This window comes from Lepidochelys kempii, chromosome 5, assembly GCF_965140285.1.
Source record: "Lepidochelys kempii isolate rLepKem1 chromosome 5, rLepKem1.hap1, whole genome shotgun sequence".
Taxonomy (NCBI): domain Eukaryota; kingdom Metazoa; phylum Chordata; order Testudines; family Cheloniidae; genus Lepidochelys; species Lepidochelys kempii.
Genome location: NC_136384.1, coordinates 100,021,739 through 100,046,295, shown reverse-complemented (window position 1 = coordinate 100,046,295; position 24,557 = coordinate 100,021,739). Strand labels below are relative to the sequence as shown.

Sequence of the window (24,557 nt, the reverse complement as noted above, 5' to 3'; positions counted from 1 at the left end):
AACAATGTTAGCATAATCCATAGCAATATTGACATATTTTGGCAATGAAGAAGCACTCTGGAGTGTATTAAATGAAAATTGCAGCATAATATAACATAAAATACATCCTAATCACTACATTTAATTACAAAGAAGAGTAAATCACTAAAAATAGTAAATGTCTTAAGTATAATAAAAGAATAAATAATCAGATAGGAATCTGCCACCTTCACAGTTTCATGACATATTTTAGGACTCGGATAATTCAGCTTTGAATTTCAATGCATGGCAAAGAAGGCAGCTTTCAAAGTTGTAGTGAGGTATATTAAAGGGACACAGTCATCTTAAAATTCACACCTAATCTAGTATGCATTTGGCAACCCTTTGTGTATATATGGGTTAATTTTTTTTCTCTTAAATAGTGAATTTGTCTCTTTCCCCAGTAGTTTGTGTCTTTCACACAGCAACAGGGGATAGAAAATCATTTGTAAAAAATAAAATTTAATTGTAAAACCACAAAAATTGGGAGCAGGGAAATCAATGGCAGGAGCAGTAATTTTAAAAAAAAAAAAAATTCTGTTACGTGACTATATTTCAAGTTGACAGTGTTCCTTTAAATGGAATTGCTAAATTAACCAAAGTATTGTCTATGTTTGTTTCTAAAACAAACAAAAACAAAAAAACAATAGCGCTTACCTTATATAAGCATCCCTTGTATCGTACTTCAAATTCCCTCCTGAATTCCCAAAGACCTCATTTGTAGCTGCGGTAGAGGCAACAAGAGTTATTTCTCCTCAATGATAACACCCAGAAGGACTGTTCTGGTATTCTGAACAAAGCAGTAAGCCCAAAATATCTCCTTTCAGGATCACATTCAAGTACTTATCCCTTTGTTAAATTTGCCACCTACACTATTTTGTAAATAACATTAGCTAGATCCAGACCATTTTGGCGGCTTTTATTGGGAGCAGTGTCGTTTGAACAGGAGGGTGAACTTACTGGGCTAAATTAATTCAGAGATGGTGCCTAACATGAGAATGTCCTCTTATGCTTACTATGCCCTGCTTAAACTTACTGACACCTGCTCTAGGACCACATACAGTTGTCTAAGTTAGTGTAACTTACATACCAAGGAGCTAGGAGGAAAGGTAAAATGGGGTAAGTTAAAGTTGGGTGGGTGGTACTTTAACTTACCTTTTCTTCTAACTTCTCAGTGTTTAAGTTACTCTGACAGATCCCCTTACACATGGAAAGAGTGATTGTAAGTAGATCTAACATCAAGGGGTCTAAGTGACTGTGAGTGGGTTTAAACTCCACCTCTGTATCTGGTTGGCTGCCTTCATTGTTGGAGTTTTACTAGGGAGTGCTCTAGGCTATGACCTGCAAAATGCCTTGCCCCTGATGACTGCAAGCCTCTCTGGAGGAAAGCAAAATATTGGCCCCCTCTGACAAGCAATCATTAGGTCCTTGTTATTTGACAATAAATGACCTAACCAATTACTACTTCTCCTTGAAACTTTTCTTTCAGCCTAATGTCAATGTTTGGTGGTTGGAAGACAAACAGTTTAATTTGAATTTCTCTAGTTTGCCAGTAGTCTGGTTTTAGGTCTTGGGATGGCATGGAAATTGCACTAACTTCTGTTGTAATAATTGGGCCTACAGATTTACTCTAATTGTGAGCTCAACTGTAAAAAGTATGTGAAAGTTCATAAGATGTTCATAACATAAGGCATGAAAGGGTGACAGAACAACTGAATTAGTCCAAACAAAAAGACCTGCTGATACAACTCAATGACTGTGTGAAGAACATGCTTGGTAAACAAGAAAGGTGTGGACCCACAATTGGTGTTTCGGAAACTAGGCCTAATTGGAGGACAAAATAATAAGAGAATGGGCTATTCAACACATCACTCCCTTTTGGGATCCTTAAAAAAGAGAGTTTGGGGGAAAAATTGACCACTGGAGTGAGCGTCACCATCAGAAAAAGAAGCTACATTTTCTGTCTTTGCTGTTCTTTTCTCTCCCCCTTTTGTGTGTGTTGTCTTATTTTGTCTTCTTAGGAAATGGGAGTCCAGCCCATCTCAACTAACTTCTCTTTGTCCCCCTTCCCACCCAAAAGGACATTTACTACCATCTTTAATACCATCTAAAAGACTGTCAAACTTGGGGGGTGGGGACCTTCTAAAAATTCTCTCCAGCAAAAGGGAAAGGGAGCAAGGTATATAATTAAATGGAAACCTTACTTTACATTTCAGTGCTTTAACCATTTTTTTCTTTCTTTCCTGTTTCTCTCATAACTAGTGTGACAAAGTTCCTCCTCTGCCTTGGTGGGTTCTGCGCTTTCTGGCAGATTTCCTCGCCTCAGAGGTTCACGGCAGTCCTCAGTTTGGCTCCTTTTGTTAATGGCACAAACCTGCCATTCACTCAGCTAACCTCATCACTGGCCAGCATGAGGAAATGGAGGAGCACAATCCCCGCAGTCTCTGCTGGCCCACCAAATCAGTCAGGGGACAGGCCAGTGTCCTTCCCCTCTGGTGGGATCCACAGTCCAGCTCAACTCCTCATATCAAATAGGGAGTTAGGGGGAATGGAGAGGAACCTGGGCCCCCGCTCTACTCCAGGTTCCAGCCCAGACTGCATCTGGGCTGGATTGCATCAGTCTACAGTATCTCCTGTAACAGCTGCGTGCAGCTACAATTCCCTGGGCTAATTCCCCATGGCCTCCTCCCAACACCTTCTTTATCCTCACCACAGGACCTTCTTCCTGATGTCTGATAACGCTTGCACTTCTCAGTCCTCCAGCAGTACGCCTTCTCGCTCTCAGCGTCTTGCACGCCTATTGCTCCCAGCTCCTCGAACACATCTCACTAACTGAAGTGAGGTCCTTTTTAAAACCAGGTCCCCTGATTAGCCTTCCTGTCCTAATTGAGTCTAGTAGCTTCTTAATTGGCTTCAGGTATCCTAATTAGCCTGCCTTAATTGGTTCCAGCAACTTCCTGATTGTTCTGGAACAGCCCATTATCTTATTCAGTGAAAAGGGACCTGCTTAGTCTGGGGCTAATATATCTACCTTCTATCACTCTTCTGTAGCCACCTGGCCTGACCCTGTCACAACAGATAAAAGGATTTTCAATGGTGTTTGCCAGGGTAGTAACCAGCTGAAGTCTCTGTATACCAAACCCTGAACCTTGTTTCAGAGTAGCAGCCATGTTAGTCTGTATCTGTTAGTCTGTACTGTGCCACAACTACTCCTTTTCTTTTTGTGAACCTTGTTTAACACTGTTAAATGTTGGACAGTGACTGGTTTATATTAACACTGTTAACTTCCTGGGCCCATGTATTCCATCTAAATTAAATACAACACTTCCTTGGTGGTAGATCTCCCCCCCATCACGCCAAGGTCAGGTGTCCAGGCTCATTTTATTAGCTCTATCAGAGGCTGTTTCACTGTTGATTGTGAGGTGTTGCTGCTGACTTGCCTCTGACATCTGCATGGCTGATGGGATAATTCTCCAATACCTTGGTTTCTTTCTTTCTGAGAGTTGTCAGTGGATAGAGCCAGGCCATGACTCATCCCTCCCCAAGGACCCTCGCGGGTGGGGATCCTGTAGCCTCCAAGTCTACAAGGTCTGCTATAAAGGGGAGAGTATAGAGAAGGAAGCAAAGAAGTGACAGTTTGAACCAAGCTGCCTCCAAGAAAACAGCCAGGCAACTGAAGCAGACTGCAAATCCTAAAATTGATAGACCCAATTGGAAGTGAGGGCTTAGGACATGCCCTGGCTGAGAACAAACTAAGGACGACCAGTCAGGAGAAGCAGAGACCCCTTGAAAGACCACACCAGGAGATGATGACAGACCCATTCTGTATAGATCTCTTTTTAATTTGTGGGTGCACAGAACATCTCTATATGTAACTTGATACATAGACACACACACACACACGTACTGTTTTTAAAAAATTCTCAACAAAACTACTACATTTTCCTCTCTTTAAGCAGTTAAATAAGACAACAGGGACAGACATGTTTACAGATATTTAAAAGATTTATTAGTGTGCTGCAGGCAATATAGACAAGAAAAACAAGGTATGAGCAAAACAGTTGTTTTCTTTTTAAAAAATGTTGAGGATAATCCAGGGCCATAACCTGCTGTTAAATGTTTGTTGTATGTACAGCACAAGATTTTAGCTAGAGGTACATGTTGGTATTTGTGGTAGCTTCTGTGATGTGTTATTATAAAGGTGCTGGGATGTGGGCCTATAGGAATAATATTGAAGTATGTATAAGGGGGCCGGGGGGAAGATGAGGAAAAAATATTTTGATTTTTCATATATAGGTTTTCATGAAAATAAAAAGTGTCCTTCAGGCCTATATTGAAAGCATCTGAGTACCCATGGATTATACTCTGCACACATATTTAATGCGAAGTAGTGAAACGCCACTGACTGAATAAGCACGGAATATTTGACATTAACTGTTCTAATATATAACTAATGCCATGAAAAGGCTAATTGAAAAATAATGTCATAAATCATTTGATACTTTAACCTTTAAGTGTTAGAGACTTTCTTCAGCCAAGGCTGTCATGCAAATAAAAATGTGCAAAGATTCATCTTGTGGGCAGCGTTAAATAAAAGCAACTTGCATTAGGTGCATATTTTTGCAGTTAAATGCCATTGACCCAATGTCTATGCTTCTATAAGCAACAAATAGTTTCACTCAAATAAAACAGTAAACCTAGATACTATAGTTCACATACAGTAGATCACAAAAATGTAGTGTGAGCAGCTGCTGCAAGGAATTTAGCATACTAGTTAACCTAATAATTGGGGGAAGATTATGTCAACTGTTCAGCCTGTTGCCAATTCACCAACCACCTCTCATTTACATCTCTGAAAATGGCCATTGACAGAATTAAATCTTTGGTCTTCGATACATTTACATCTTTTTACATCTTTGTATATATTACATTAAGATTACCCAATCAAGCACCCAGAAGTTAGGAAATGCCAGAATTAAAGTCACCGGTGCAACCTTTATTCAGCCTCCTTGTGCATACACATTATGAGACAGTCTTTAGTTACATGCTCACAGGACCCCATAACATTTAATTTAGTAATATATTTTATTTTGATGTATTTAACTTTCATAAAATTTACAAAAAGGATACGGAGTCATATTTTTTTCCCAATAAGCCACATGGGCCAGAAATATTTAGAATCTGGATGGATATCAGCCAGTTCCCCTAGGAGCTCTCCCTCAACTAACCTTTGGTTCTCACATGAGAATAAAAAAAGAAAAATACTGACAAACTACTTACCCAGTTAGCACAAACCACCCTGTGCACTCAATGAGACAGGGGCCCTGTGGAAAAACTAGTATGGGATCAAGTAATTAAAGATTATATCAATTGCATATGCACAAGAGGGGTAGATGGGAATTAAGGTAGCACACACAACCTTAATTCTGGCATTTCTCAACTTGAGTGCTAGGCTTTGCAACCTTAAATAGCTTTTTGGAAGTTTACACACACTTGGATTCATACATATGTGTATATCATATACATACACATGGTCCGGATCTCAGAGCTATGGATGAAAAGCACTAGAAGTGCTAAATATTATTAAAAACCACATATAGTAGATCTTTGCTATTCACACTTAACTAACCCATAAACTATAATTCATTCACACTAACCCAGCAATCTTGACCTATAAAGCCGCAAAGATTCAATAGTACTGTAGAGTGGTATAGGTTTCTTTACCATGACTTCATTACTTTTATAAAGTATTATATAGCGCATCTATTTGTATACTAGAAAATATCACAATTTAAATTACAATTTAAGATACCATGATAAAAATGGTAATGTGTTTTTTCACTCACTAATTCACAAAATTCAGTGAATCACACTGGTTTCAGTCAGTGAGTTAGAGAGGCTCTGCTATAACTTCCTACAAATCACTCTCAGTTTTGCTAGGTGGTATTTTTCTCAGTGAATATGTGCTGAACTGCATTAAAGGCCTGATCCATCTCCTATTATAGTAAATGGAAAGATTGCCTCCAAATTCAGTGAGAGTTGGCTCAAATCCTGAATGTCTTTCATGTAAGTTGACTTGTAGGATTGTAAGGTAACCACAAAATTCTAATGTTTCTCTCTTTCTTTGAAGCCAGCATAATTTGTTCTGTGCCTCAGTGATCCAGCAAAAACAAAATAATAATATTGTTCAATATGGTTTTTTACACAATGGGGAACACACACTGTTAATTCCTCCTACTGTAACTATTTTGCAATTAGCTTTTGGTAAAAGCAATGGGGCCTGATAACTCTTTGTGGGTTTTTTAGTGCCAAGTGATAGTATTGAACACAAAGAAAGATTCTCAAAAAAGCCCAGCTCCTATTTAGGAACCTCACTGAAGTGGCCAGATTTTCAGAAGTACTGGGCACCCAGCAGCTCGCAGTGTTCTCCAAGGGACACGAGTCTGGTGACCTGGGCTTGAGCTGCATCCACACTGCAAAATATCTGGGTTTGGCTCCACATCTCATGGGACTTGGATTTGGACCAATGCCCCTGGCTGGGAAAATGGGTCTGAGGGCTTTCTGGGCTGAGTCAGACAGATTTGTATGTGGACAGTAGGAAGGCTGGGAATTCCACTGAGCATGACAATCTGTTGAGCAATGATGGTGCAAATTTTGGTCAAAAACCAAAACCTTTCAGCCTAAATTCACAAGATGTGGAAAAAAATCAGAGTTCAAGAGATGATGCATGTCCAGCCAAAGATGTAAGCTGTAATAAATGCACAAAATATGGAGATTCTGAAGCTAAGTAATCAGGGAATTTAATATTATAGACAATCAAGAGCCACTGTTTCTGGGATCTATCACATGTGATGACACAGATCCTTCCTGGAGAGTGAAACTGAATATTCATGAAAGACTACTGACTTTAAAATTGACTCAGGAGCAGATGTCACAGTCATCTCAGAAGGAACTTACAATAACCTTCACTCCCTCCCACAGCTGAAGTTACCTGAACGGCTGTGACTAGCCCTGGAAGTACTCTGAAATGCGTCGGCCAGTTCACCACAGAAACAACTTATAAAGACAAAATCTATGCATTCAGAGAGCATGTGATCAAAGGCTTGCAGACCAACAACCTTCTGAGTTGTAGTGGATGGACCTAGTGAGAAGGGTGGAAGAATTAAATGGAATATTTGGTGATATTGAACTTTAGAAAGGAGACAATGCTGAATCATATAGTGTACATACACCTTGCGGGATTTCCATCCTGTTATTTCATAAAGTGGAAACTGAGTTAAAGAGTGTGCAGCAGATTGGCATAATCAAGAAAATCTCTGAGCCAACAGCAAGGTGTGCCCAAATGGTACGAGTTGTAAACAAAAATGGAAAAATGCAAATCTGTGTGGATATTAAGAGGTAATGAAGTGGTTGTGAGAGAAAAATATATCCTCCCAACACTGGATGACTTCCTCCCCAAAGTGAAAAAGGAGCTATGTTATTCTCCAAGCTGGATGCCTCAAGCAAATTCTGGCAAATTCCTTTAATCAAAGAAAGTGCTAAACTGACTACATGATCACACCCTTTAGGCGATATTGCTTTTGAAGAATACCTTTTGGGATTACCAGTGTATCTGAAATTTTTCAAAGAAAGATGGCAGAACTGTTAACGAACTGTGACAAAGTTCCTGCTCTACTTTGGTGGGTCTTGCGCTTATTGGTGGATTTGCTCGCCTTGGAGCTTCACGGCAGCCCTCAACTTGGCCGTTTTTCTGAATTCACAGTCCAGGTCGACTCCTCCTGTGTCTGACCAGGAGTTGGGAGGATTTGGGGGGAACCCGGGCCCGCCCTCTACTCCGGGTTCCAGCCCATGGCCCTGTGAAATACAGCTGTCTAGAGTGCCTCCTGGAACAGTTATGTGACAGCTACAACTCCCTGGGCTACTTCCCCATGGCCTCCTCCCAACACCTTCTTTATCCTCACCATAGGACCTTTCTCCTGCTGTCTGATAATGCTTGTACACCTCAGTCCTCCAACAGTCCGCGTTCTCACTCTCAGCTCCTAGTGCCTCTTGCTCCCAGCTTCTAACACGCACACCACAAACTGAAGTGAGCTCCTTTTTAAAACCCAGGTGACCTGATTTGCCTGCCTTAATTGATTCTAGCAGCTTCTTGATTGGCTTCAGGTGTTCTAATCAGCCTGTCTTAATTGTCTCCAGAAGGTTCCTGATTGTTCTGGAACCTTCCCTGTTACCTTATCCAGGGAAAAGGGACCTACTTAGCCTGGGGCTAATATATCTGCCTTCTATTACTCTCCTGTAGCCATCTAGCCCGACCCTGTCACAAAACACCAATGGAGCTGTAGTTTTCACACACAATATTTTGATACATGGGTCTTTGATGTACAAGCACAAAAAAAAAAAAAAAAAAAACCCTCAATGAAGCCTTAAGCTTAATCAGTAAGTCAGGACTGAAGCTAAACAAGAAAAAGTGCATTTTCTGCTTAACAAATTGAGCTTTTGAGACACACAAAGATGGAATCAGTCCTAGCCTTTAGAAAGTAAAATGAGAAAGTAAAATTTGAGAATTGAATGTACGAACTAATGTACCAGAACTGAGATGCATGCTGGAGATGGTAAATTATCTTGGTCAATAGCTATAAGACCTTTCCACAGTGACAAAATCACTGATTGAACAATTCAAAACTAATAGATCATGACTATGGGGGCCAAATTAAGAAATTTTCCTTCAAAAAGGTAAAAGAAATAGTCTCAACAGCTCCAGTTCTCAAGTACTGTGATATGAACAAACCCACAATGATCAGTACGGATGAAAGCAATTATGTCCTAGGTCATGTATTGTTGCAACAAAATGGCTTTGAGTGGAAGCCAGTTGCATTTTGCTCTCACACATTCACAGAAGCAGAAAAATAATATGCATTGATTGAAAAGTTATGGGCATGTGAGAACTTTTCAGATATCAGTGAAAACAAAACCAGTCCACACAGATAAGACCACAAATAGCTTATAACCCTCATCAGTGGAAAAAACCTGGATCAAGCACCCCTGAGGTGCCAATGTTTCTTGATTAAGTTAATGTGATTAAACCCAATTGCTAAATATATTCCTGGGAAAAATCTGGTAGTAGCAGACACTCTGGCACGGAGATCAGCATTGCGCCCAGCTACTGGTGAGCTCAAAGATGATGTAAAAGCGTATGTGGATGCATACAGACCAGTATCAGAAAAGAAACTACACCTGCTACACCTGTTACTGTTACTCACACCTTCTTGTCAACTGTTGGAAATGGGCCATCCTGATTATCACTACAAAAGTTTTTTTTTCTCCTGATGATAATAGCTCACCTTAACTGATCACTCTCATTATAGTGGGTATGGCAACACCCATTTTTTCATGGTGTGTGCGTGTGTGTATCTATCTATATCTCCTCCTACTGTAATTTCCACTGCATGCATCCAATGAAGTGGGTTTTAGCCCACGAAAGCTTATGCTCAAATAAATTTGTTAATCTCTAAGGTGTCACAAGTACTCCTCGTTCTTTTTACCATCATGACTGACACTCCCTCCATCTCCCTATTAGAATGGAGTTACTTCATCCTAATCATGAGAAATGTCCTGATCAGGCCAGGCCAGAGTGAGGATGCCAGATGACATCACCACATCCACCAGCTCCAGCTAAATCCCAAACACCATTTGGGATGTGAGTCTCTCTCTCTCTCATACACACACACACACACCCACCCCACATTCTTTTCCTTCCTCACCTTACTACTTCTTATCCTATGCCTCTTCTTTTGCCCTCTGTCTAATAAGAGACTGGCTTAGATGGCCAGACTTTATATTTCAAAATTGCTGTGAGTCTGTAAGCCAGAAAGAGGCAGCTAAAAGGAATGTCCTAAACAGCCCAAGGCTGGTATGAATTTGCCAGGTCTTGGAATGGCTGATAAGACCCTTTAGTTTTCCAGCAGTGAGGTTTCAAGTGTGTCAACAGCAGAGGCAGAAACTATATTTTTTATCTTTGCTGTTCTTTTCTTTCCCTCTTGTGTGTATTGTCTTGTTTTGCCTGCTAGGAAATGGGAGCGGCCTTTAACACCAATAACTCCAGCCAGTGATGAGCTGGAGCCGGTTCGCACAAACCGGTTGTTAAATTTTGAAGCCGGTTTAGAACCAGTTGTTAAAGGGGTGGGCAAAATCCGGATGTGGCCCACGGGACCATCCTGTCTGGCCCACCTGAGCAGTCGGCTGGGGAGGCCCCCCGGAGAATCCGGTTTTTAATTTTTACTCACCTGGTGGCGTTCTGGGTCTTTGGCGGCATTTCTGCGGTGGGACCTTCAGTGCCGCCGAAGACCCTGAGCAAGTGAGAGAAGTGCCGCCGAAGACCCAGAGCGACTGAAGGAACCAGTTCTTCAGCTTATGGCTGCTCATCACTGGCTCCAGCCCCTCTTAACTACTTTCTTCTCTTTTCCCCACCAGGACAGTATTGAAGGTTGTAATTACTATGTAAGAGCCTGCCAGCCAAAGGGGCTCTTCCTTCTAAAAAATCCCTCCAGCTTAAGGAGAAGGGAATGAGGGATATTGTTAAAATGAAGGTCTTACTTAATGCTTTACATTTCAAATGCTTTAACTATTTTTCCTTCTTTTCTGTATCTTTAATAAAAGATTAAAAAAGGTTTTTAATGGTGTTTGTGCCATGGAACTAAGCAGGCTGAAGTGTCTGTGTACCAAACCCTGAACCTTGTTTAATATTGGACAGCTCCAGGCTCATTAACACCCTTTATTCCATCTAAATACAAATAAGTCTCCAGCCTGAGGTCCACTGCCACCTTTAACTCCTACTCCAGCCCCACACCCTGAGTTCCCTCCACACTATCGTGTTTTGCAGACTGAACAATTCAGGGGTTGGCTGACCCATGTCACGGGTGATAAACAATAGTACATGGAATGGTCAGATATACCCTCTGCGTTCCTTCACTCCAGTCTAATCATGGCCCACACATGCAAAACACACTAGAGTCTGATTATTGTGTTGTATGTTTGGATGGCTGCCTTCCTGGTTTTTACATTGTCATTTTGTATTTAAATATGTTTAAAATGAAGTGCTGAATTTACGCACAAGGCTTTATTAGCAAGTTTTGTTATACGTAATAAAATGGAATTTCATCACAATAAACCATAAACTGTGGATTGAAGTACCTGGCCAGTTTTTATAAAGTGCATTAAAAAAATCTCCATACATTTCAGCATAGTCCAGTACACTGTGGATACAAACACAGTAAAAATGTTCACAAAATTCAGTATAGTACAAATTCTTTTTAAAATGTCTGCAGAGCTTCCCTGTTCCCAGAAACTCCACACTTACAACTACCATTTCATTCCCCCTCATGCATGGGACCATACAAACCCCATTATGAGGCTACACAAAGCTCTCCTGATTTCTATTGCAAGTGTGGATCCAGCCCCAGTAATGACAGATACATTTTCTGGTTGTATGTACTGGTTCAGCAATTCAGCAGTGTCTAGAGTCCACTCCTGTCAAAAAGGTTCTCCTTTGTCCTTGCAGACACTGTGGCTTGCTGTGTTCTGCACAATAATATGGTTGGCATTGACAACACATGCATCCAAATGGCTCAGAAAGCCGTGCTAAAGGGATGTCAAGTTGCCAAATGCACAGTCCATCACCCTCTTACAGCTGAGTGTGTAACTGACCCTTCTCTTGGCAGGCCCTCTGAAATTAGGGTATGGTTTCATAAGCCATGGCAAAAAGAGGAACGTGGGTCCCTAGAACAACAGTGGGGACAGTAACTCCATTTGTAACAATGTAATTCAGTGGAAATAATGTCCCAGTCTCCAGAAAACCCTGGCATCGTGCAGTTTTCTAGTGCATCCTACCTTAGTGTCCACCTCCGTGGTTGACTGGGGCCTGTGTGACAATGGAGTAGTACCCTTTGCAGTTTATGTACTCATATGCTCCTTGCAACATTAAGCATGAGTCCCATCAATACCCTCAGTGTAGTTTGGAAATCCCATTCTCTCAAAGCAGCAATTAAATCAGGAACATTTGTAAAGCCCTTTGGATAAACTACAGTCCTGATCATCTCAGAAACCTCTGCCACAAGAACCCTCACAGTTGGCTTGCCAACTCCAAACTGGTTAACTATGCACCTGGAGCAGTATGGGATGGCCAGCATCCAGAAAGGTATAGCGACCCACTTCTGGACTGCCCTTGTCTCCTACATGTGTGTATCCTTGCACTGGAGGGTTGGGACAAGCTGATCACAAACCTCCAGGAAGGTCAGCTTCTTCAAGTAAAAGTTCTGGAGCCACTGCGGGTCTTCGTAAGTCCATATGATGACTTGATCCCACCAGTCTGTTTGTGACCCTGCAACAGAACCATCAGTCTACATATGGAGAGTAAGCAGTTAGGGCAATAGGCATGAGTAGCATCAGCTGGGTTTCAGAGGGCATGTCCCTATCACCCTCAAGTGGTGCCTTCGGTAGGTCAAATATCACTGCCAAAATGTCCACCAGCATCTCATAGGTGCTCTGACTGATTCCAAAAATAGGAGTGAAAGTGTGAGCTGGGGAAGTTCTTCCACCAGGTTTGGTTTCATGTTGATAACTCTGGCTGCTGGTAATGTGTGGACCCAAGAATGGCTTGGCTGCATGTGGTGGTGGGCTCAGACCACTAAAATCCTGCAGGATGGACAAATTCTCCTACACTCCATGATGAACCAAGCCCTGGAGTGGATACAGCTAGGAACCCTGGTAGTATGTTGGGATATGCCCCTAGCAGCAGGTCTGACTCGACTCGGCACAGTGCAGTATTGCACCAGCATGGTTGTGAGGACAGGGTGAGGCCTGGATTTTCAGTGCAGTGTGAACACTCAAGGGCAGACTTGGAAACACCAAGTCTGCAGGTATGGGTGCCATAGATCTGGGTTTACTAGGCAGTGTAGACATAGCCAGATTCTTCTGTTTATCTACAGATCAAGTACAGACTGGGCAGTGACAATGCAGTCCTTCCCACACTCCTCTAACAATTTGTTTTTTCTACCTGTAGGCAATTTGCTTGTTCTGTTTGTAAGAAAGACCTCATATTCTAGGCAACACATTAGACCTAAGTTACCTGATTGATCCATGATGCATAATGTGGGGAGAACCTGAGTTCTGTGTCTCCAAGACCTGTCTCTAGCCCTTCCCAATGTATTGGCACTCTAAGCCCAGGAAAGCATGAGACCCAGGAGAACGCTACTACTGTGCATCTTAGTGGGTGTGCAGTGGGAAGTGTGTGGCTGGTCAACAGACCTTCTGCCACTGTAGGACATGGCACATTCCTACACGGTGCTTGAGGCTACAGCTACACTATGAGCTAGGGGTGCAATTCCTCTGCTCACGTGCACAGTCATGCTAGCTCAGTGAGAGCTATTGTCAGTATAAATAGTGGCAGTGGAGGCATGGATGAGCTGTGCCGAGTACAAACCTGCCTGAGGTCAGGAACCAGGAGTCACACCAAGCAGAGGAACAGGGCTGGAGCAGGGCAGTAACAAGACTGGAAACAAGGCAGGCCCAGGAACAATTGCAGCTGTGAATGTAAGCATTGAGCACCCACCAGCCAAGTACTGCTGGGTTTAAGATGAGTCCTGGCAATGCTGCTCAGCCAATCAGGCCCATTAGGGGCTTCAGCTGTGGTTAGCTAGCTGATCCCAGGCCTAGCTGTAGGGCTCATTCCTGATAGATGGTACAGGAGTGAGGCCCTCTCTCTCTCTCTCTCTCTATGTCCACCGGTGTGCTGCCCTTCTGGAAATTGTATAAACTCAAGTTTTAAAAAGGTGTTTAGCATAGAAAAAAATGCGATAAGTTTTCATTGTTATTTAGTTTGATATTAATTTCACATTATTTCACACTGCCGCCACACTTATTTTCAGTGTGCTAGAGATTTGTGAGCTGAAAATGCTCAGCTGCATTTTGGAAGTTGGAGAGAGGAAAAAACGATTACTTACCTCTTGTAACTGTTGTTCTTCGAGATGTGTTGCCCATATCCGTTCTTCGAGATGTGTTGCCCATATCCGTTCTTCGAGATGTGTTGCCCATGTCCATTCCAATAGGTATGTGCACGCACTGCGTGCACGATCGCTGGAAAGCTTTTATCTTAGCAGTACCCGTCGGGTCGGCTGTTGAGACCCCTGGAGTGGCGCCTTCATAGCGGTGTATATATGACCCTGCCGACCTGCCACCTGCTCAGTTCCTTCTTGCTGGAATACTCTGACAGTGGGGAGGCAGACAGGATTGGGAATGGACATGAGCAACACATCTCAAAAAGCAACAGTTATGAGAGATAAGTAACCATTTTTTCTTCTTCGACTGATTGCTCACGTGCATTCCAATAGGTGACTTCCAAGCAGTTGCCCAGGGGGAGAGGTCAGAGTTCACCTGATGGTTGCATGTAGGACTGCCCTACCGAAGGCAGCATCATCCCTCACCTGCTGGGTAATGGCGTAGTGTGAAGTGAAGGTGTGGACGGAAGACCACATTGCGGCCTTGCAGTTATCCTGGATAGGGACCTGCGCCAGGAATGCTGTGGACGCTGCCTGCACTCTGGTAGAGTGTACCGTAACGGAGGGGCTGGAACTTTAGCCATGTCATAGCAAGTTCTGATACAGGATGTGTTCCATGACAAAATGTGCTGTGATGAGATCGGAAGCCCCCTCATTCTTTCTGCGATGGCAATAAAGAGCTGTGGTGATTTACGAAACAGCTTAGTGCATTCAATGTAAAGTGCTAAGGCACGTCTAACGTCCAGGGAATGGAACATGCGCTCCCTGTTAGTGGCATAGGGTTTAGGAAAGAACACAGGTAAAAATATATCTTGGTTCACATGAAACTGGGATGCAACCCTAGGAAGAAATGCAGGGTGAGGGCATAGCTGCACCTTGTCCTCATAGAATACCGTATAAGGAGGTTCGGAGGTCAGTGCTCTGAGCTCGGAGCCCTTCTAGCAGAGGTTATAGCCACCAGAAAGGCCACCTTCCAGGAGAGGTAGGACAGAGGACTCAAAAGGGGGCTCCATGAGAGAGGACAGGACTAGGTTGAGGTCCCACTGGGGAACGGGCTGACGTATAGGGGGATAAAGTCTGTCCAAGCCCTTAAGAAACCTGCCTACCATAGGGTTACCAAACACTGACCCACCCGCCATTCCCGGGTGAAAGGCCAAAATGGTGGTGAGGTGTACCCTCAGGGATATCATCCCTAATCATTGATGCTTGAGATATAACAGATAGTACAAAATAAGGGGAATTGGGGCTGATTGTGGCTCAATTCCTCTTTGTCGAGACCAAATGGAGAAACGCTTCCACTTAGCCAGGTAAGTGGCTCAAGTGGAGGGTTTCCTACTTCCTAACAGGACCTCCCTCACTGAGTCCAAGCACTGAAGTTCAAGAGGGCTCAGCCATGCAGCTTCCATGCCATAAGGTGGAGGGACTCCAGGTTGGGGTGTTGCAGATGTCCGTAGTCCTGTATGATTAGGGTCAGACAGACAGGGAGTGCTACTGGTCTGACCACTGAAAGGTTCAATAGCATGGTGAACCAGTGCTGGTGAGGCCACGCCGGCGCTATGAGGATCAAAGAAGCCCTGTCCTGATGAGTCTTGAGGAGCACCCTATGTATGAGGGGGAATGGCGGGAATGGGTATAGCAGGTGACCTGTCCATGACAGATGAAAGGCGTCCAGGCTGTGGTTCAGGAAGGAGCAAAACCTCTGGCCCTTCCTGTTGTCCCATGTCACGAACAGGTCCATGTGGGGAGAGCCCCACCTCTGGAAAATCGAGCGAGTGATATCCGGTCTGAGGGACCATTTGAGACAGTGGAACGAGCGACCGAGTCGATAGGCTAGCTCGTTTTGCACCCCTGGAAGGTGCAACGCCCGTAGGTGTATAAAGTGGGCAATGCAGAAGTCCCACAGTGCGAGGGCTTCCTGACATATGGGAGAAGAGCGAGCACCACCCTGTTTGTTTATATAGAACATTGCTGCAGTATTGTCTGTAAGCACTGATGTGCACGTGCCCTGGAGGTGGGTCTGGAACGCTTGAGATGCTTGGCAAACCACCCTCAGCTGCTTTACGTTGATGTGCAGCGATAGCTCTGTATGGGACCAGAAGCCCTGGGTTCTGATGTTGCCCAGATGTGCTCCCCAACCGAGCGCCGAGGCATCTGAGACCAGGGAGAATGTAGGCTGGGGTTTGGCAAAGGGTACTCCCACACACACCAGCTGTGGTTGTAGGCACCAGTGGAGAGAGTTGAGAACTCGAGGCAGGAGAGTCACTACTGAGTCCAGTGGGTCTCTGTCCTGTCTGTGCACTTGTGCTAACCATGCCTGGAGGGGTCAAAGGCGCAGCCTGGCATGCTGTACTAGGTATGTACAGGCTGCCATGTGGCCCAATAGTCTCATGCAATTTCTGGCCATAGTTGTGGGAAAGCAGTGCAGGGTCTTGATAATGTCCGTGAGTGCTTCGAAGTGCAGTTCTGGAAGAAACGCCCTCATCTGCGTGGAGTCCAAGAGAGCTCCTATGAACTCAATTCTTTGCGTGGGAGTCAGTGTGGACTTGGGCTCGTTCAACTTAAGTCCCAGCCTGCGAAACATCGCCCTGGTCAGGGACACGTGATCTGCCACCCATTTCTGGGAATCGGCCTTGATGAGCCAGTTGTCCAGATACGGGAATACCTGCACCTGGCGCTTGCGGAGGAAGGCCACCACAACCGCCATGCACTTAGTGAACACTTCGGGGGTCGTTGAGAGGCCAAAAAGGAGCACCCTGAACTGATAGTGCCGACCACTGGCTACGAATCTGAGGAAGCACCTGTGGGCTGGGATAATGGAAATACGCATCCTTCAAGTCGAGGGCAGCGTACCTGGATCCAGGGAGGGAATGATGGCAGCCAGAAAGATCACGCGAAACTTCACCTTCTTTATGAAGGTGTTGAGGTCTCATAGGTCCAGGATAGGCTGAAGCCCGCCCTTGGCCTTGGGGAAAAGGAAATAGTGGGAGTAGAACCCTTTGCCCCTGAATTCCTGAGAAACCTCCTCTATTGCCCCTAGAGCTAGGAGCAACTGCACCTCCTGCAAAAGGAGCGGCACGTGAGAGGGGTCCCTGAAGAGGGATGCGGAAGGGAGGGGGGAGGGAAGGATATCCCGCCCCTACTGTCCTGAGGACCCAGCAGTCTGACATGATCAGAGACCAAGCATGGTAGAAGCGGGAGAGTCAGTTCACAAAGAGGGCGGGGGAAGGATCCAAGATGGCCACTGGTGCATTGTCCTCAGGCGCATCTTCAAAAGTGTGGCTTTGGTTGAACCCTGGCTTTGGCCTGAGGACGACTCTGGAGGGCGCCTCCTATTATTCCTGCCCCTTTTCCTTGGTGGATCTCGCCTAAGGGGCCCCGGGTAGAAACGGGATGGGGGCTTAGGCCTAAAGGGCTTTCTCTGAGGCGCTGGGGTGTGTAGCCCCAGAGACTTCAGAGTTGCCTGCGAGTCCTTCAGGCTATGCAGGTGCGTGTCCGTATTTTGGGCAAACGGGCCCTCACTGTCAAAGGGGAGGTTCTGTATTGTGTTTTGGACCTCAGGTGAAATCCCCGAAACCTGAAGCCACGCACTGTGCCTCATAGCGATGGCAGTGGCCATGGTTCTAGCCGCAGAGTCTGCCGTGTCCAGGACTGCCTGGAGGGCAGTTCTAGAGACTACTCTACCCTTGTCAAGGAGTGTGGCAAACTCTTTGCGAGAGTCGACCGCGATTAACTCCTGGAACTTAGCCAACAAGCTCCAGGAATTAAAAGCGTAGCGACTCAGCACTGCCTGCTGGTTCGCTACTCGAAGCTGGAGCGCCCCACTCGAATAAACTTTACAGCCGAAGAGATCCAGCTTCTTGGGGTCCCGTGACTTAGGAGTGGGTCCTGGCTGTCCCTGGTGCTCTTTGTGGTTTGCCGCATCAACCACCAGAGTCCCCGGCTAGGGGTGGGTAAAAAGGTGCTCATAGCCCTTCTGTGACACAAAATAGCATCTCTCGATCCCTTTAGTGGTATAGAGCCTGGGGTTTGCCAGAGCACCCTAGTGTTGTTCTGAATTATCCTTAGGCGGAGCAGGGCCACTCTAGAAGGACCTTCGGTAGTGAGGATGTCCACCATCGGATCCAAGTCCTCCATAACCTCCTCTGCCTGGAGGTTAAGATTTACGGCCACCCTCCTAAGCAGGTGCTGGTGGGTCTTGGTGTCCATTAGTCGTAGGGTGGTGGAGGTGCCTGCCACCATCTCCTCCAGCGAAGAGGAGGAAGAGGCTCCTGGGACAGGGTCTTCCTGCCCTTCCAGTTCTCTGGAGGTTGGGCCGGGTACCTCGGAACTCCCTGCAACCAGAGATGGCTCCAGTGTCACCGACATTGCTGCAGAAGGGGCTGCGCTTGCCTGTGGTTGCTCAGCAGCCCTGTCCCTTATGAGGTCCTCAGGGGCCCTAGGGGTGTAGCATGCCAGTGACGTCGCTGATGTTGGGGCACGGGGTGCCGATATTGGCCTGGATCCCTGACCCTGAGCTTGGTAGTAGGCCTAAGGGGTCCAGAAGGGCCATTGGACTAGGCCCTGCCACTGGGGTGGCCAGGTGATGGCCGGTCCAGTTGCTTCGCTGGCCTACGGTGCCAGAAGCGGTGGTGGCTATGCCATGAGACAAAAGACTCGGCCTCTGACTCTGATGAGTACTCTGTACCTGACCACGGGGGCGCGGAGCCAGACGGTGCCGGGGAGCGGTATTGCGGGGACTGCAATCGGCGCCGCACCATCATGGGGTTCCCACGATGATGAATTAACGGTTGTGCTGCCGCCATCGGTGCCGCAACGGATGTTGGAGCCGCCTGCGGTGTCAGGCTCGACGCCAGTCAATGCCGTCACCGGTCCCACTAGCAGTGCCTGCGTTTGCGAAGCCGGTCCCTGCTGTGGTGTTCTCTGTTCCTATTACCATTCCTAAGGGGAGGTCCGGGGGGGCGTGTGCAGAATTCAGGTTGCACAGCTGAATATTGGGTAAAGTAGCACTTTAAGTTTGTATTTCCTGTATTTCACAAGGTGGTGTCTCTTTCACTGATGCAATTACATTCTCTCCCTCAGGAAGGGGTTGTTTAAGATTTGAGAGAAAATAACTGAAGGCAATCTGCTTTCCCTGCCATATGTGAAGCCAACTGAGAAAGACGCAAGACCTGCACAAGACAGAAAAGGAAATATTCTGTTTGTTTTGCTCTCCCTTCCCTTTTAGCCCACAGGAAAATACTCACCTCTGCCACCCACCTGCCTCCCTCAGATTTCTCAGCTGGAGCGATACTGCAGTTTCAGTGGCAAGGGAGTGCCACTACAGATGGGGGAGTTTGGAAAGCATATTTTAATTTCTGTATTCATTCAAGTCAAGCACTACTAAGCTGACTAGGCCGTGTTTATGGGGATTGCAGGAACTGAGCTGGAACCAAGAAATCTGTTCCTCTTGAAGGCTTTTGAAAGCTGTCGGATTTTCAGTCACACTGAACAAGAGCTGAGGCTTTACAGAATAAGATATTGTGGGATTCTATAAGCCTTCCCCACCTCTGGGTAACATTTTCTTTCTTGGAAACAGCCAACTTGTTTCACCACAAACAAAAATTTTTTTGGGGGAAAAAAGTTCACCTGTGGGTGAACATTTTCCACAAAGCGATCACTTTATATCTGACCTATCAGACCAGGGGGATGAAGTGGATGAGGCTTTCTTCCGGCAGCTCGTGGAAGCTACTAGATCGCATGCCCTGGTTCTCATGGGTGACTTTAATTTTCCTGATATCTGCTGGGAGAGCAATACAGCGGTGCATAGACAATCCAGGAAGCTTTTGGAAAGCATAGGGGACAATTTCCTGGTGCAAGTGCTAGAGGAGCCAACCGGGGGGGAGCTTTTCTTGACCTGCTGCTCACAAACAGGGAAGAATTAGTGAGGGAAGCAAAAGTGGATGGGAATCTGGGAGGCAGTGACCATGAGTTGGTTGAGTTCAGGATCCTGACACAGGGAAGAAAGGTAAGCAGCAGGATACAGACCCTGGACTTCAGGAAAGCAGACTTCGACTCCCTCAGGGAATGGATGGGTAGGATCCCCTGGGGGACTAACATGAAGGGGAAAGGAGTCCAGGAGAGCTGGCTGTATTTCAAGGAATCCCTGTTGAGGTTACAGGGACAAACCATCCCAATGTGTCGAAAGAATAGTAAATATGGCAGGCGACCAGCTTGGCTTAACGGTGAAATCCTAGCGGCTCTTAAGCATAAAAAAGAAGCTTACAAGAAGTGGAAGGTTGGACATATGACCAGGGAAGAGTATAAAAATATTGCTCGGGCATGTAGGAATGAAATTAAGAGGGCCAAATCGCACCTGGAGCTGCAGCTAGCGAGAGATGTTAAGAGTAACAAGAAGGGTTTCTTCAGGTATGTTGGCAACAAGAAGAAAGCCAAGGAATGTGTGGGCCCCTTAATGAATGAGGGAGGCAACGTAGTGACAGAGGATGTGGAAAAAGCTAATGTACTCAATGCTTTTTTTGCCTCTGTCTTCACGAACAAGGTCAGCTCCCAGACTGCTGCGCTGGGGATCACAAAATGGGGAATAGATGGCCAGCCCTCTGTGGAGAAAGAGGTGGTTAGGGACTATTTTAAAAAGCTGGACGTGCACAAGTCCATGGGGCCGGACGAGTTGCATCCGAGAGTGCTAAAGGAACTGGCGGCTGTGATTGCAGAGCCACTGGCCATTATCTTTGAAAACTCGTGGCGAACGGGGGAAGTCCCGGATGACTGGAAAAAGGCTAATGTAGTGCCAATCTTTAAAAAAGGGAAGAAGGAGGATCCTGGGAACTACAGGCCAGTGAGCCTCACCTCAGTCCCCGGAAAAATCATGGAGCAGGTCCTCAAAGAATCAATCCTGAGGCACTTACATGAGAGGAAAGTGATCAGGAACAGTCAGCATGGATTCACCAAGGGAAGGTCATGCCTGACTAATCTAATCGCCTTCTATGATGAGATTACTGGTTCTGTGGATGAAGGGAAAGCAGTGGATGTATTGTATCTTGACTTTAGCAAAGCTTTTGACACTGTCTCCCACAGTATTCTTGTCAGCAAGTTAAAGACGTATGGGCTGGATGAATGCACTATAAGGTGGGTAGAAAGTTGGCTAGACTGTCGGGCTCAACAGGTAGTGATCAATGGCTCCATGTCTAGTTGGCAGCCGGTGTCAAGTGGAGTGCCCCAGGGGTCGGTCCTGGGGCCGGTTTTGTTCAATATCTTCATCAATGATCTGGAGGATGGTGTGGATTGCACTCTCAGCAAATTTGCGGATGATACTAAACTGGGAGGAGTGGTAGATACGCTGGAGGGCAGCAGTAGGATACAGAGGGACCTAGACAAACTAGAGGATTGGGCCAAAAGAAATCTGATGAGGTTCAATAAGGTAAGTGCAGGGTCCTGCACTTAGGACGGAAGAACCCAATGCACCGCTACAGACTAGGGACCGAATGGCTAGGCAGCAGTTCTGTGGAAAACGACCTGGGGTGACAGTGGACGAGAAGCTGGATATGAGTCAGCAGTGTGCCCTTGCTGCCAAGAAGGCCACTGGCATTTTGGGATGTATAAGTAGGTGCATAGCGAGCAGATCGAGGGACGTGATCGTCCCCCTCTATTCGACATTGGTGAGGCCTCATCTGGAGTACTGTGTCCAGTTTTGGGCCCCACACTACAAGAAGGATGTGGATAAATTGGAGAGAGTCCAGTGAAGGGCAACAAAAATGATTAGGGGTCTGGAACACATGACTTATGAGGAGAGGCTGAGGGAACTTGGATTGTTTAGTCTGCGGAAGAGAAGAATGAGGGGGGATTTGATAGCTGCTTTCAACTACCTGAGAGGTAGTTCCAGAGAGGATGGTTCTAGACTATTCTCAGTGGTGAAAGAGGACAGGACAAGGAGTAATGGTCTCAAGTTGCAGTGGGGGAGGTTTAGGTTGGATATTAGGAAAAACTTTTTCACGAGGAGGGTGGTGAAACACTGGAATGCGTTGCCTAGGGAGGTGGTGGAATCTCCTTCCTTAGAAGTTTTTAAGGTCAGGCTTGACAAAGCCCTGGCTGGGATGATTTAATTGGGGATGGGTCCTGCTTTTGAGCAGGGGGTTGGACTAGATGACCTCCTGAGGTCCCTTCCAACCCTGATATCTATGATTCTATCAGTCCTCATCCTCAAGGGCAATCTGCCTGGGAGCTTAAACTCATAACTTTGCTGGACACTAAATATCATGGTCTTAATAAAGGCACTGGATTTGTGGCTTTTTACAACACTGTTACCCACTAACTCTCCTTTTTTTCCCCCCTATGGCCACCCTGACTAGTCCCTTAGAATGTGTGCTAACTACTTATGCTAAACTATCGGTTAGACCTTGTATTTAGCTGTGACACACCCAGTACCTTTCCCAGACCTGAGGAAGAGCAGTGTGTAGCTCGAAAGCCTGTCTGTCTCACCAACAGAAGTTGGTCCAGTAAAAGATATTACTTTGTCTGTCTGGGGGAAAAAAAGTCATATTGCATTGTTTTAAATGAAACAGCAACCCAACTGCTTTGGAAAGGGTAGGCAGGTAGGTGCAACCACTCCACAACTTGTAAAATAAATAAGAGCTAGTTCGCCACCAGTTTATCCCTAAAACAAAGGATCTGTGGGGTCTATTCATTTTTTTATTCTTTTTTAAAGTCAGTGATAAGCATTGTTGGCCATGCCCCTCGCCCTCCTCTCCCCAGCACACCCTCTTTCAGATGATCTTCATAACAACTGAAGAGCCAGAGTTTTCTCTATAGTCTGCTCCCGGAACTGTGGGCTTGTCTATGCAGAGTCTGCAAACAAAAAAGCACCACTTTACCTAAAGGTGTGATTTTAAATCACTACAATTTAATGTTTGGGGACCTGTTAGTTTAAACCAGGTTTAAACTGAGATTTAGTTTGCTTCTGTAATTTATAAACCAGATTTAAATTAATAGGAAAGGGTCTATAGGTTTTAAACCTGGTTAAACTTAAAACTAGGATGACAACTGGGTTTCTGCAAGCCCTACACTGGGGAAGTTTGAACCAGTGTAACTCCAGGTACATCCACACAGCAGTTGGGGGTGTGAATGACAGCTCATGTAGATATACCATGTTACCTGTAATCTAGGTAGCTCACTAAAAATAGCACTGAGGACACCGTGGCAAGTGCTCCAGCCAGGCTGTGCAAGCACACCTGAGCCCTCCGGCTACAGCTAGCTTGTGCAGCCTGTGCTGAAGCAGGTTGTGAGGGTGGTTTAGATGGGCTTGTCAACCAAAAGACTCTCATAACTCATTTCACACAGGACAAAACAGCTTTCTGCTGCGGATTACTTTTGATCATTGGTAACCTGCACTGGCTTTGAACTAGAGACCGAAAGCTGGAGGATCTACAATCCCTCAAATCATCCAGATTTGCTTTTTTCTGCTTTTTGCATGTTTTACTGCTATAGATTATTACACACACAAATGAAGGAATATGGGTTTGGCCTGGTACCATCGTGGTATGGACTTATATCAATACAGTCCAAGGGAACAGCCCTCAAACTGTTGGTCTTAGGAATAGTTTTGGATTTTCAGATGCACTTTTAACTAAATTGAAAATAAAAAGCCCTCTGCTGATAAAGTCAATTACAATCAAATTTGAAAATGCTAAAGTTTGGTGGGTGAACAGAGTTTTAACCTTTAATGTTTGTTGGCAAGGAAAACGGCCTGTCAGGAACTTAGACACCATAAACAGGACCCCATTTTTCTACGTGCTTAGTAGCTGTACCGAGGTAGCAATGAAGGTGTCATCACGTTTATTAGGACCAGTCAATGAGGGGAGAGTGAATGAACAGAGCAATCACAAAGCATGGATGTGGGATGTAACCAACAGCTACATCCATTGCATTTAAATCCAATTTATTTGCATTTGTCTATTACTTTTTGATAGTAACATGGTATGTATTTGACAGTCTTAATACCAAACAAAGGATGATTATTCAAGGGATTGGTACTGGAGGAGAGAAGCATCAGTATTTGAGAATTACTGGCCTCAGGTTATGTGAATTGTAATTTTCTAATTCAAAATGTGATCGCTTATCTTTATGAAAAATCTGTTATATATGTTGTTATACTGGGATTGCCTAATAAAAATCATAGCTTAAAAGAAAAAAGTCCAGGAGATTGTCCAACAAAGTATCCTGCTAATATTAATAGCACATAGGAATTGTGGTAACATCAGTATAATTGTTACCATACTGGAATGAAAGTATCATTTAAACAGCAATTGAACTGCCCTGATTTGCCAAGGCCTGGAAACTATACTATTGCATCTTTAAATCTAATCTATGAATGGCACTTTAACATAAAGGACTTGTGACCCATTTGGGAGACAAAAGACATTTTTTTTTAAATCCAAAATTATAATTAAAATTTGATGAGCATTGTAAACATATACCTATAAAACCAGGTTTAAG

At 45.1% G+C, this 24,557-nt stretch overlaps 1 protein-coding gene across 5 annotated transcripts in view; it reads right to left on the bottom strand.

The window, feature by feature from the left end:
* The window catches only part of PTAR1 (protein prenyltransferase alpha subunit repeat containing 1), a 183,559-nt gene that overhangs the window by 100,885 nt on the left and 58,117 nt on the right, over positions 1-24,557 (bottom strand). Inside the window, exon 7 of one of the 5 annotated variants that reach the window (XR_013635840.1) lies at positions 676-3,611. The exons of 1 other annotated variant lie outside the window; for it this stretch is intronic. Coding sequence is in view for 3 of the 4 variants with exons in the window: in XM_078852887.1 (XP_078709013.1) it covers positions 3,395-3,611 (217 nt within the window). In the remaining variant the exon portion in view is untranslated. Of the gene's footprint in view, positions 1-42; positions 12,395-22,153; positions 22,911-24,557 lie in introns of those variants that run through there. 3 more of the 5 variants (XM_078852887.1, XM_073345206.2, XM_073345207.2) reach the window with 3 other exon arrangements.